Below are 14,117 nucleotides of genomic sequence, written 5' to 3' on the forward strand. Positions count from 1 at the left end.
CTTTGGCTTTAGCCTCCGGTGGGAGGGACGGTCTTTCTCTGAAGCATGTGATGTCCCATGTTCTTGAAGCAGTTTAAAGGTGTGTCCTAAGGAGTCCATTCCCACCAGTTGCACCTCTGCAGGTGCATTTCTTGGTGAAGGGGATATGAGAACGGGCACTTTGTGGTTGTGGGCTGCTGTAGGAAAGGATGATGTGGCACCTCCAGTATGTTTGCTGGGAGATGACCTCTCATCTGGTCGCAGACCACCATTTCTCTCACTTACTCCTGTTCGTGGAAGCATTTTGGGCTTTACCTTTTCCCTGACCGGCTGGGGAGGCACTGTCTCCAGCGCAGTCCTGGGTCGATCTTGTTGGCTTTCGTCTGGTTGAGATGTAACAGAAGCAGCACGGTCCAGCTGGACTTTAGTCCGGTGGCAATTTCTAGGAAGTGTCATGGACATTCTGTCAAGGTCAGGAACCACAGGAGTCATAGAAGAGGTGGAATTAGACCTGGGGAAAGGCTTGGCTTGCTCCTCATTGCTACTGGATTTTCCAGTTCTCAGCCCAAATGTCTTCTTTATTAGGCGAGGAGTGAAGAAACCAGATATGCTTGTCCAGCCACCACTCACTCCTCCATTGTTATCTTCTTCTGGAAAGCTATGCTGGGATAGACCACCGTAGCACTTTTGTGATCCAGGGGATGCCGGAGACTCTAGACAATCATGCTGCTGAAAAGAGTTAAGTTCTCCAGTTAGCTCCGGCCTTTTGTGAGGCTGGTTCTCCATCTCACGAAAAGAGCTGCTGCGTTTGGGAGGCTGTGGGGCGCTTTTCTTTTTCATAAAAGAACTGAAAAAGCCTCCTTTGCGGTCACGTGTAAATGTGGTTTCCTTAGTATCACCCAGAAGGCTACTTGGAGATTTGTCTCTTTGCTTGCGTGGAAGAGCTGGGGAGCTACTGGCTCCAGGAGAACCACGTAGTAATCCTAAAGAACGGGGGGGAAAAAGAAAAGAATATTTAAACAAAAACATGTAAACCTAATTGGCCAACACTAGAAATTTTGACTTCACATTTAAAATTTTCAATACAAGAACGTTATGCTTTACACCGATATAATAAGTCAAAGCTTTCTAGTTAAAGAGAAGCAAGCTATATAAGCTAATTACCTGGTGCAGTACTGGAGGTTGAGGTATCTGAAGAATCTCCAGTCCCCTCAATGTTCTCCTTGTTCTCTGCCTTTTTCTTCAAAGTGCGGGATTTGGATGGCAACATGGGGAGGCGACTTTGATATGATGCTGATGAAGAGGATGCCGCAGTGCGCCCCAACTCCTCTGCAACCTCTAGAACAGAACTATGATCAGTAAAATAGAATGTTTCAAGGACTAATATTTTACAGATTAGGAGATGATCATGTTATATAGTCAAGACCTTCAAGTCAAATCACAACTTTACCTTCATTAATATTGGAATCATGGAACATGGTCTCAAAGGCTTGGTGTGTCTCAGCAAAGGAAGGTCTCTCTGCAGGATTCCACTGCCAGCCTGAAACAAAGATTTTGATGTCAGGTATGAACCAGAAAGCCCATTGAGAGTTTCTTCTACAATAAAAGCTAAAGAGAAACTGTTACTGCAAATTAATTTCACTTATCGAATAATTGCCCTCATCTGTGTATTAAAATCATTCTCACCCTTGCAGTCCTCACGTCCTGTTTCTCACCCCCCACCCTTCTAGATAGTAAGTTCCCACAGGAATAGGACCCTCAATTCCTCCTCTATTTGTTTGTCAAATTTCGTCTTGTCTGTTACAAGTTTTGTATCATTGTTTAATTTAAACAAATTGTAACCATGGACAGCGCTGCGGAATATGTTGGCGCTATATAAAGTATAATAGTAACTATTTTATTATTATTAAACAAATTATATTAACAAACAGGTATTTAACCCTTGCAGACCGGTTAAATACATGTATATGCGTGTACTCACATGCTCGCATCAGCTCATAAACTTTTGGTGGGCACCCTTCTGGCTGTTCCATACGATACCCCTTCTCCAACAAGTCGTACACCTGTGAAAGGTCTATACCAGGATAAGGGGACATACCATAGGTTGCGATTTCCCACAGCAGCACCCCAAAAGCTGTAAAGAAACACACAAAGGAATAGCTCAGCTTGGAGACAAAATATTTTCAAACACTTGCAGATTTGTAGTAAGAATATGATGAGATTGGTTTAAAAACATTAGAAAATCAGATCTGGATAGATGTACTACATTAAAGGGACAGTCTAGTCAAAATGTAACTTTAATAATTCAGATAGGGCATGTAATTTTAACCCTTTAACGACCACGACCTTGTATGTCGCTGGTCGTTAAGGGCTTGTCTTCTTTTAATAGCATGGGTTTTGCTATTACACCCTCCCTCCCGCTCCCTAAAATAGCGAGACCGCTCTATAAAAAAGCAACCCCGCTAGAAAGACCAACAATGTACAGCTACGAAGCAGGTCATTAAGGGGTTAAACAACTATCCAATTTACTTTTATCATAAAATTTGCTTTGTCCTCTTGGTATTCTTTGTTGAAAGCTAAAAACTATCCGATTTACTTTTATCATCAAATATGCTTTGTTCTCTTGGTATTCTTTGTTGAAAGCTAAAGCTAGAAATTAGCATATAAACCTACCTAAGTCTGTGAAGGCCGCCTCTTATCTTAGTGCATTTTGACAGTTATTCACAGCTAAATAATGCCAATTCATGCGTGTCATATAAATTAATTATGCTCACTCCCGTGAAGTTATTTATTAGTCAGCACTGATTGGCTAAAATGCAAGTCTGTCAAAGGAACTAAAATAAGGGGGCAGTCTGCAGAGGCTTAGCTACAAGGCAATCACAGAGGTATATTACTATAACTGTGTTGGTTATGCAAAGCTGTGGAATGGGTAATAAAGGGATTATCTATCTTTTTAAACAATAAAACAATTGGAGTAGACTGCCCCTTTAAGGCAAATGCACAGATTTTAGTAAAAGCAAACACTGAGCTTTAAAAACCTGTGCAGGACTGTTTTTTTTTTTTAAACTCATGTTCTGCTGACAATAATTCTGCAGATTAAAGGGACAGTCTACACCAGAATTTTTATTGTTTTAAAAGATAGATAATCCCTTTATTATCCATTCCCCAGTTTTGCATAACCAGCACTGTTATATTAATACACTTTTTACCTCTGTGATTATCTTGTATCTAAGCCTCTGCAAACTGCCCCTTTTTCAGTTCTTTTGACAGACTTGCAGTCTAGCCAATCAGTGCCAGCTCCCAGATAACTTCTCGTGCACGAGCACAGTGTTATCTATATGAAATACGTGAACTAACACCCTCTAGTGGTGAAAAACTGTTAAAATGCAATCTGAAAGAGGTGGGCTTCAAGGTCTAAGAAATTAGCATGTGAACCTCCTAGGTTAAGCTTTCAACTAAGAATACCAAGAGAACAAAGCAAAAACATAATTTATGCTTACCTGATAAATTTATTTCTCTTGTAGTGTATCCAGTCCACGGATCATCCATTACTTGTGGGATATTCTCCTTCCCCAACAGGAAGTTGCAAGAGGATCACCCACAGCAGAGCTGCTATATAGCTCCTCCCCTAAGTGCCATATCCAGTCATTCGACCGAAACAAGCCGAGAAAGGAGAAACCATAGGGTGCAGTGGTGACTGAAGTTTAATTAAAATTTAGACCTGCCTTAAAAGGACAGGGCGGGCCGTGGACTGGATACACTACAAGAGAAATAAATTTATCAGGTAAGCGTAAATTATGTTTTCTCTTGTTAAGTGTATCCAGTCCACGGATCATCCATTACTTGTGGGATACCAATACCAAAGCTTAAGTACACGGATGATGGGAGGGACAAGGCAGGAACTTAAACGGAAGGAACCACTGCCTGTAGAACCTTTCTCCCAAAAACAGACTCCGAAGAAGCAAAAGTATCAAATTTGTAAAATTTTGAAAAGGTATGAAGCGAAGACCAAGTCGCAGCCTTGCAAATCTGTTCAACAGAGGCCTCATTTTTAAAGGCCCAGGTAGAAGCCACAGCTCTAGTAGAATGAGCTGTAATTCTTTCAGGGGGCTGCTGTCCAGCAGTCTCATATGCTAAACGGATTATACTCCAAAGCCAAAAAGAAAGAGGTTGCAGAGGCCTTTTGACCTCTCCTCTGTCCAGAGTAAATAACAAACAGGTGAGATGTTTGGCGAAAATCTTTAGTAGCCTGCAAGTAAAAACTTCAATGCACGGACTACGTCTAGATTATGCAAAAGACGTTCCTTCTTTGAAGAAGGATTAGGGCATAATGATGGAACAACAATCTCTTGATTGATATTCTTGTTAGAAACCACCTTAGGTAAAAACCCAGGTTTTGTACGCAGAACTACTTTATCTGAATGAAAGATCAGATAAGGAGAATCACAATGTAAGGCAGATAACTCCGAGACTCTTCGAGCCGAGGAAATAGCCATCAGAAAAAGAACTTTCCATGATAGAAGTTTAATATCAATAGAATGAAGGGGTTCAAACGGAACCCCTTGAAGAACTTTAAGAACCAAGTTTAAGCTCCATGGGGGAGCAACAGGTTTAAACACAGGCTTAATTCTAACTAAAACCTGACAAAATGCCTGAACGTCTGGAACTTCTGCCAGACGCTTGTGTAAAAGAATAGACAGAGCAGAAATCTGTCCCTTTAAAGAACTAGATGATAGTCCTTTTTCCAAACCCTCTTGGAGGAAGGACAATATCCTAGGAATCCTAACCCTACTCCATGAGTAATTCTTGGATTCACACCAATGAAGATATTTACGCCAAATCTTGTGGTAAATTTTCCTGGTGACAGGCTTTCGTGCCTGTATTAAGGTATCAATTACTGACTCGGAGAAGCCACGCTTTGATAGGATCAAGCGTTCAATCTCCATGCAGTCAGTCTCAGAGAAAGTAGATTCGGATGATTGAAAGGACCTTGTATTAGAAGGTCTTGTCTCAGAGGCAGAGTCCATGGTGGAAAGGATGACATGTCCACTAGGTCTGCATACCAGGTCCTGTGTGGCCACGCAGGCGCTATCAATATCACCGATGCTCTCTCCTGTTTGATTTTGGCAATCAGACGAGGGAGCAGAGGAAACGGTTGAAACACATAGGCCAGGTTGAAGAACCAAGGCGCTGCTAGAGCATCTATCAGTGCCGCTTCTGGGTCCCTGGACCTGGATCCGTAACAAGGAAGCTTGGCGTTCTGGCGAGACGCCATGAGATCCAGTTCTGGTTTGCCCCAACAGAGAACCAATTGAGCAAACGCCTCCGGATGGAGTTCCCACTCCCCCGGATGAAAAGTCTGACGACTTAGAAAATCCGCCTCCCAGTTCTCTACCCCTGGGATATGGATCGCTGATAGGTGGCAAGAGTGAGTCTCTGCCCAGCGAATTATCTTGGAGACTTCTGACATCGCTAGGGAACTCCTGGTCCCCCCTTGATGGATGATGTAAGCCACAGTCGTGATGTTGTCCGACTGAAATCTGATGAACGTCAGTGTTGCTAACTGAGGCCAAGCTAGAAGAGCATTGAATATTGCTCTTAACTCCAGAATATTTATTGGGAGGAGTTTCTCCTCCTGAGTCCATGAACCCTGAGCCTTCAGGGAGTTCCAGACTGCACCCCAACCTAGAAGGCTGGCGTCTGTTGTTACAATGGTCCAATCTGGCCTGCGAAAGGTCATACCTTTGGACAGATGGACCCGAGATAACCACCAGAGAAGAGAATCTCTGGTTTCCTGATCCAGATTTAGTAGAGGGGACAAATCTGTGTAATCCCCATTCCACTGACTGAGCATGCATAATTGCAGCGGTCTGAGATGCAGGTGCGCAAATGGCACTATGTCCATCGCCGCTACCATTAAGCCGATTTCTTCCATGCACTGAGCCACCGTGGGGCGCGGAATGGAGTGAAGAACATGGCAAGCATATAGAAGTTTTGATAACCTGGACTCCGTCAGGTAAATTTTAATTTCTATAGAATCTATCAGAGTCCCTAGGAAGGAAACCCTTGTGAGAGGAGATAGAGAACTCTTTTCTTCGTTCACTTTCCACCCATGCGACCTCAGAAATGCCAGAACTATCTCTGTATGAGACTTGGCAATTTGAAAGCTTGACGTCTGTATCAGGATGTCGTCTAGGTAAGGAGCCACCGCTATGCCTCGCGGTCTTAGAACCGCCAGAAGTGAGCCCAGAACCTTTGTAAAAATTCTTGGGGCTGTAGCCAACCCGAATGGAAGAGCTACAAACTGGTAATGCCTGTCTAGAAAGGCAAACCTCAGGAACCGATGATGATTCTTGTGGATCGGAATGTGAAGGTAGGCATCCTTTAAGTCCACTGTGGTCATGTACTGATACTCTTGGATCATGGGTAAAATGGTTCGAATAGTTTCCATCTTGAATGATGGAACTCTGAGGAATTTGTTTAGGATCTTTAGATCCAAAATTGGTCTGAAGGTTCCCTCTTTTTTGGGAACCACAAACAGATTTGAATAAAACCCCTGTCCTTGTTCCGTCCGCGGAACTGGATGGATCACTCCCATTACAAGGAGGTCTTGCACGCAGCTTAGGAATGCCTCTTTCTTTATCTGGTTTGCAGATAATCTTGAAAGGTGAAATCTCCCTTGTGGGGGAGAAGCTTTGAAGTCCAGAAGATATCCCTGAGATATGATCTCCAACGCCCAGGGATCCTGAACATCTCTTGCCCACGCCTGGGCGAACAGAGAGAGTCTGCCCCCTACTAGATCCGTTGTCGGATAGGGGGCCGCTCCTTCATGCTGTCTTGGAGGCAGCAGCAGGCTTTCTGGCCTGCTTGCCCTTGTTCCAGGACTGGGTAGGTTTCCAGGCCTGCTTAGATTGAGGAAAAGTTCCCTCTTGTTTTGAAGTAGAGGGAGCTGATCCTGCACCTGCCTTGAAATTTCGAAAGGCACTAAAATTAGACTGTTTGGCCCTTGATTTAGCCCTGTCCTGAGGAAGGGTATGACCCTTACCTCCAGTAATGTCAGCAATAATTTCTTTCAAACCAGGCCCGAATAAGGTCTGCCCCTTGAAAGGAATGTTGAGTAATTTAGACTTTGAAGTCACATCAGCTGACCAGGATTTAAGTCATAGCGCCCTACGCACCTGGATGGCGAATCTGGAATTCTTAGCCGTTAGTTTAGTCAAATGAACAATGGCATCAGAAACAAATGAGTTAGCTAGCTTAAGTGTTCTAAGCTTGTAAATAATTTCAGTCAATGGACCTGTATGGATGGCCTCTTCCAGGGCCTCAAACCAGAACGCCGCCGCCGCAGCAGTGACAGGCGCAATGCATGCAAGGGGCTGTAAAATAAAACCTTGTTGAATAAATATTTTCTTAAGGTAACCCTCTAATTTTTTATCCATTGGATCTGAAAAAGCACAACTGTCCTCAACCGGGATAGTGGTACGCTTTGCTAAAGTAGAAACTGCTCCCTCCACCTTAGGTACTGTCTGCCATAAGTCCCGTGTAGTGGCATCTATTGGAAACATTTTTCTAAATATAGGAGGTGGGGAAAAGGGCACACCGGGTCTATCCCACTCCTTACTAATAATTTCTGTAAGCCTTTTAGGTATTGGAAAAACATCAGTACTCACCGGCACTGCATAGTATTCATCCAGCCTACACAATTTCTCTGGGACTGCAATTGTGTCACAGTCATTCAGAGCAGCTAATACCTCCCCAAGTAACACACGGAGGTTCTCAAGCTTAAATTTAAAATGAGAAATCTCTGAATCAGGTCTCCCCGATTCAGAGACGTCACCCACAGACTGAAGCTCTCCGTCCTCAGGTTCTGCATATTGTGACGCAGTATCAGACATGGCTCTTACGCGCTCTGTATTTCGTCTAACCCTAGAGCTATCGCGCTTGCCTCTCAATTCAGGCAATCTGGCTAATACCTGTGACAGGGTATTATTCATGATTGCAGCCATGTCCTGCAAAGTAATCGCTATGGGCATCCCTGATGTACTTGGCGCCATATTAGCGTGCGTCCCTCGAGCGGGAGGCGAAGGGTCCGACACGTGGGGAGAGATAGTCGGCATAACTTCCCCCTCGACAGACCCCTCTGGTGACAATTCTTTTATAGATAAAGACTGATCTTTACTGATTAAGGTGAAATCAATACATTTAGTACACAATCTCCTATGGGGCTCCACCATGGCTTTTAAACATAATGAGCAAGTAGTTTCCTCTGTGTCAGACATGTTTGTACAGACTAGCAATGAGACTAGCAAGATTGGAAAACACTTTAAACAAAGTTAACAAGCAATATAAAAAACGTTACTGTGCCTTTAAGAGAAACAAATTTTGGCAAAATTTGAAATAACAGTGAAAAAAAGGCAGTTACACTAACGAAGTTTTTACAGTGTATGTAACAAGTAAGCAGAGCATTGCACCCATTTGCAAATGGATGATTAACCCCTTAATACAAAAAACAGATTAACAAAACGAAAAATATGTTTTTTAAACAGTCATAACAACTGCCACAGCTCTTACTTTTGAAGCCTTTTGAGCCCATCAGAGATGTCCTATAACATGCAGGGGACTGCTGAGTGAAGCTGAATGTCACAGTTTGTAATTTTAACTGAACCAACTGTAACTTTTATACTATAACAGTGGAAAAGCCTCAGGAAACTTTCTAGCAAAAATAAAGCCAGCCATGTGGAAAAAACTAGGCCCCAATAAGCTTTATCACCAAAGCATATATAAAAACGATTAAACATGCCAGCAAACGTTTTATATTACACTTTTATAAGAGTATGTATCTCTGTTAATAAGCCTGATACCAGTCGCTATTAAATCACTGCATTTAGGGTTAACTTACATTAATCCGGTATCAGCAGCATTTTTCTAGCAAGTTCCATCCCTAGAAATATGTTTACTGCACATACCTTATTGCAGGAAAACCTGCACGCCATTCCCTCTCTGAAGTTACCTCACTCCTAAGAATATGTGAGAACGGCAATGGATCTTAGTTACTTCTGCTAAGATCATAGAAATCACAGGCAGATTCTTCTTCTAATGCTGCCTTTGATAAAACAGTACACTCCGGTACCATTTAAAAATAAACTTTTGATTGAAGTTAAGAAACTAACTATAATACACCACTCTCCTCTTACTACGTCCATCTTTGTTGAGAGTTGCAAGAGAATGACTGGGTATGGCAGTTAGGGGAGGAGCTATATAGCAGCTCTGCTGTGGGTGATCCTCTTGCAACTTCCTGTTGGGGAAGGAGAATATCCCACAAGTAATGGATGATCCGTGGACTGGATACACTTAACAAGAGAAATTGGTGATAAAAGTAAATTGGAAAATTGTTTAAAATTACATGCTCTATCTGAATCCTGAAAGTTTATTTTGGCCTAGACTGTCCCTTTAAGTGAGAAAACTGACCTATTTGTTCATATAAAAAACAAAAATAAACAACAAAAAACAAAAGGCACATAATAACATTCTAAAACCAATAAATAAATTAGACATATGAAGGCGGAATATGTGAGAGGGTCAGTGTCATTATAAGTTCTTTATATTACAGGGACATGGAACTCCACATTTTTCTTTCAAGGTTGAGATAGAGAATATAATTTTAAACAACTTTTTAATTTAGTTATCTAATTCTCTTTGTATCCTTTGTTGAAAAGAATACATAGGTAGGCTCAGGTGCTGCCGATTGGTAGCTGCATATACTGTATATATGCTTCATGTTATTGGCTCATTGAACGCATTCAGCTAGCTCTCAATGGTGCATTGACGCTCCTTTCACAAAGGATACCAAGAGAATGAAGCAAATTAGAACAAAAGAAGTAAATTGGAAATTTGTTTAAAATCGCTTGCTTTATCTGAATCATGAAAGAAAAAAAAATTGAGCTGCATGTCTCTCTAAGCAGTTGGGTTATTCTGAATGGAAGATGTATATATTTGTACTAAATCCTAGCTCTCCATTTTTAAATGTTACATTGCTAAAAATATGTAACAATTTGATTTGATCGATTCAGTGTGATTTGTCTCTATCCCACCTTCTGTAAGCGCATGAAATCTATAGCGTGCACGTGAAATCTATAGCGTGCGCATGAAATCTATATAGCGTGCGCATTAAATCTATATAGCGTGCGCATGAAATCTATATAGCGTGCGCATGAAATCTATATAGCGTGCGCATGAAATCTATATAGCGTGCGCATGAAATCTATATAGCGTGCGCATGAAATCTATATAGCGTGCGCATGAAATCTATATAGCGTGCGCATGAAATCTATATAGCGTGCGCATGAAATCTATATAGCGTGCGCATGAAATCTATACAGGGAGTGCAGAATTATTAGGCAAGTTGTATTTTTGAGGATTAATTTTATTATTGAACAACCACCATGTTCTCAAATGAACCCAAAAAACTCATTAATATCAAAGCTGAATAGTTTTGGAAGTAGTTTTTAGTTTGTTTTTAGTTATAGCTATTTTAGGGGGATATCTGTGTGTGCAGGTGACTATTACTGTGCATAATTATTAGGCAACTTAACAAAAAACAAATATATACCCATTTCAATTATTTATTTTTACCAGTGAAACCAATATAACATCTCAACATTCACAAATATACATTTCTGACATTCAAAAACAAAACAAAAACAAATCAGTGACCAATATAGCCACCTTTCTTTGCAAGGATACTCAAAAGCCTGCCATCCATGGATTCTGTCAGTGTTTTGATCTGTTCACCATCAACATTGCGTGCAGCAGCAACCACAGCCTCCCAGACACTGTTCAGAGAGGTGTACTGTTTTCCCTCCTTGTAAATCTCACATTTGATGATGGACCACAGGTTCTCAATGGGGTTCAGATCAGGTGAAAAAGGAGGCCATGTCATTAGATTTTCTTCTTTTATACCCTTTCTTGCCAGCCACACTGTGGAGTACTTGGACGCGTGTGATGGAGCATTGTCCTGCATGAAAATCATGTTTTTCTTGAAGGATGCAGACTTCTTCCTGTACCACTGCTTGAAGAAGGTGTCTTCCAGAAACTGGCAGTAGGACTGGGAGTTGAGCTTGACTCCATCCTCAACCCGAAAAGGCCCCACAAGCTCATCTTTGATGATACCAGCCCAAACCAGTACTCCACCTCCACCTTGCTGGCGTCTGAGTCGCACTGGAGCTCTCTGCCCTTTACCAATCCAGCCACGGGCCCATCCATCTGGCCCATCAAGACTCACTCTCATTTCATCAGTCCATAAAACCTTAGAAAAATCAGTCTTGAGATATTTCTTGGCCCAGTCTTGACGTTTCAGCTTGTGTGTCTTGTTCAGTGGTGGTCGTCTTTCAGCCTTTCTTACCTTGGCCATGTCTCTGAGTATTGCACACCTTGTGCTTTTGGGCACTCCAGTGATGTTGCAGCTCTGAAATATGGCCAAACTGGTGGCATCTTGGCAGCTGCACGCTTGACTTTTCTCAGTTCATGGGCAGTTATTTTGTGCCTTGGTTTTTCCACACGCTTCTTGCGACCCTGTTGACTATTTTGAATGAAACGCTTGATTGTTCGATGATCACGCTTCAGAAGCTTTGCAATTTTAAGAGTGCTGCATCCCTCTGCAAGATATCTCACTATTTTTGACTTTTCTGAGCCTGTCAAGTCCTTCTTTTGACCCATTTTGCCAAAGGAAAGGAAGTTGCCTAATAATTATGCACACCTGATATAGGGTGTTGATGTCATTAGACCACACCCCTTCTCATTACAGAGATGCACATCACCTAATATGCTTAATTGGTAGTAGGCTTTCGAGCCTATACAGCTTGGAGTAAGACAACATGCATAAAGAGGATGATGTGGTCAAAATACTCATTTGCCTAATAATTCTGCACTCCCTGTAGTGTGCACATGAAATCTATACAGTGTGCTCCTATTTGCAGGACTAGCGGCGTCAGTTGTATACACGAGAAAAAATATATATGAGAATTTAGGCAAAAGGGTGCTTTACCTTGAAATGGAATAATATAGGGATTATATTTTAGGACAACAATCCTGCATGATATTTTATTTTATGGCGTACAATTGACAGGGCACAAACTCATTGCGTTTTGGGGAGCACTTAGGTGGCGGCATCTAAATGCACTGTGGGCTTTCTGTCTGGAAAACGTCTGTATCCCTGGGCTATTAACTGTATTCCTTTTACATTAGCAACTAAAGGGATATGGCACTACACAATCTGTTTTCCCTTAATGTCTTAATTGCTTGTTATACAAGCTGCATAGTTTCAAATGATGGGAAATTCCTCCTTTTTATTTATTGTTATAAATGAAAAAAGTTGTTTCAGATTGAAACCACAACCCCATCACATGGGTTGAGCTGGTAGGGAGATAATGTTATCACTCTTTAAAGTGAATGTAAATTTTGATGCTAAAGTGCCTGGTTTATAAAAAATTTATTAAAAACAGGGGCACTTTAATTCATCAAAATGTACATTTCATTTCTGTTGTGAAAAAATACTTACCTTTTAAACATGACAGCTGCTCCAGCTTCCTCCGGTTGTCACAAGCCATTTCTGATGTCAGAAATGATGGATGGGTCATCCTCCAATCACGCCTCCCCCCCCCCCCCGGGAATCTGTCTCTGATTCAATGCTGTGATTGGAGGAAGCCGGATTCCTCATTTTAGACCCAGGAAGAGGCTTTGTGATGGGTGGAGGAAGCTGGAGCGGCTGTCAAGTTTAAAAGGTAAGGTTTTTTTCACAACACAAGTGAAATGTAAATTTTGATGAATTAAAAGTGCCCCTGTTTTTAATCGAATTTTTAAAAACCAGGCACGTTAGCATCAAAATGTACATTCAATTTAAACACAAACATTCCTTTATCTTATCCGTCTGTATACTCTAAGCACATGTGAAAATTAACATTTTAGTAACCCTCTGTCCCAACACCCAATGGGAGCGTGATTTCTTTAGCACCTTCCTGTTTACATAGTTTTTCTTGAATGAGCATCTTAAGGGATATTCCAGTCAAAATAGGAAACCACTTAATACAGTAGAATTAGATAATTAATACGTATATAATAAAAAGACAATGATTTAACACCTACTCTGAATTTCAAATAAGCAGTAGATTTTTTTTCTGACAAATTTATTTTTTATCCCATTTTCCAGGACCCCGTGTATCATGTGACAGACATCAGCCAATCACAGACTAGTATACGTATACCCTGTGAGCTTGTGCACATGCTCAGTAGAATCTTGTTCCCCAGAAAGTGTGAATATAAAAAGACTGCAAAATTGATAATGGAAGTCAATTGGAAAGCGTCTTAAAACTGCTGCTCTTTCTGAATCATAAAAGTTTATTTTGACTTGAGTGTCCTTTTAAAAGTTTCTAATGTGGCAGATACCCCCGTTATTCTTACCCCAGACATCAGACTTGATAGAGAAGGTGTTATACGCAAGGCTCTCCGGAGCTGTCCATTTGATGGGGAATTTGGCGCCAGCATGAGCTGTATACGTGTCTCCTGTCATCAAGCGACTCAGACCAAAATCTGCCACTTTAACCACATGATTTTCTCCTACTAGGCAGTTCCTTGCTGCCAGATCCCTAAAACAGAAGAAACAAAAATGCTGCAAAATGTGATCCTCAAAAAAACAAAACAAAAAATAGAAAAATTAGACAATTGCATAATTATGGTCTTGAAACCTAAACCGTTTTGTCTCATACTCCAGGAGGTTTATAGAGATCACCCCAGAAGTACAATACTTTTTCACTTTCTGCAATGAAATTGGTTTTATTCAAACTTTTTCTGCAGGTCCTTTTAAAAGTAGGAGGTTACACTAAAACCCCAGCTCAATTGCAATGCGTTGATTAACTGGGGAATAGCAATTTCTTACGTTTTATAATATATTAATACATTAAAGCAGTTGAAAATTGCATTGCAAATTAGCTGCAGAGAAAAAAAAAATTGTTACATTTTTAAAATGTCTCTTGACTAAATTGGTTTCCTTTATTATTGGTCTAACATCACATAATTATAAGGTAAAAGTATAGTAATAAAAAAGGTGCAATGCTCACAAGAATGTCTTACATTTAGGAGTCACA

At 41.2% G+C, this 14,117-nt stretch overlaps 1 protein-coding gene across 2 annotated transcripts in view; it reads right to left on the reverse strand.

Annotated features, from left to right (window-relative positions):
- Positions 1–14,117, reverse strand: part of ABL2 (ABL proto-oncogene 2, non-receptor tyrosine kinase) — a 162,900-nt gene that overhangs the window by 1,760 nt on the left and 147,023 nt on the right. Inside the window, exons 7-11 of one of the 2 annotated variants that reach the window (XM_053693962.1) lie at positions 13,435–13,619; positions 1,961–2,113; positions 1,430–1,519; positions 1,144–1,317; positions 1–962 (exon numbers count right to left, since the gene is read on the reverse strand). The exon at positions 1–962 is cut by the window's left edge and continues 1,760 nt beyond it. In XM_053693962.1, coding sequence (XP_053549937.1) covers positions 1–962; positions 1,144–1,317; positions 1,430–1,519; positions 1,961–2,113; positions 13,435–13,619 — 1,564 coding nt within the window. Of the gene's footprint in view, positions 963–1,143; positions 1,329–1,429; positions 1,520–1,960; positions 2,114–13,434; positions 13,620–14,117 lie in introns of those variants that run through there. The other variant, XM_053693964.1, reaches the window with a different exon arrangement.

Source organism: Bombina bombina, chromosome 10 (genome assembly GCF_027579735.1).
Source record: "Bombina bombina isolate aBomBom1 chromosome 10, aBomBom1.pri, whole genome shotgun sequence".
NCBI lineage: Eukaryota > Metazoa > Chordata > Amphibia > Anura > Bombinatoridae > Bombina > Bombina bombina.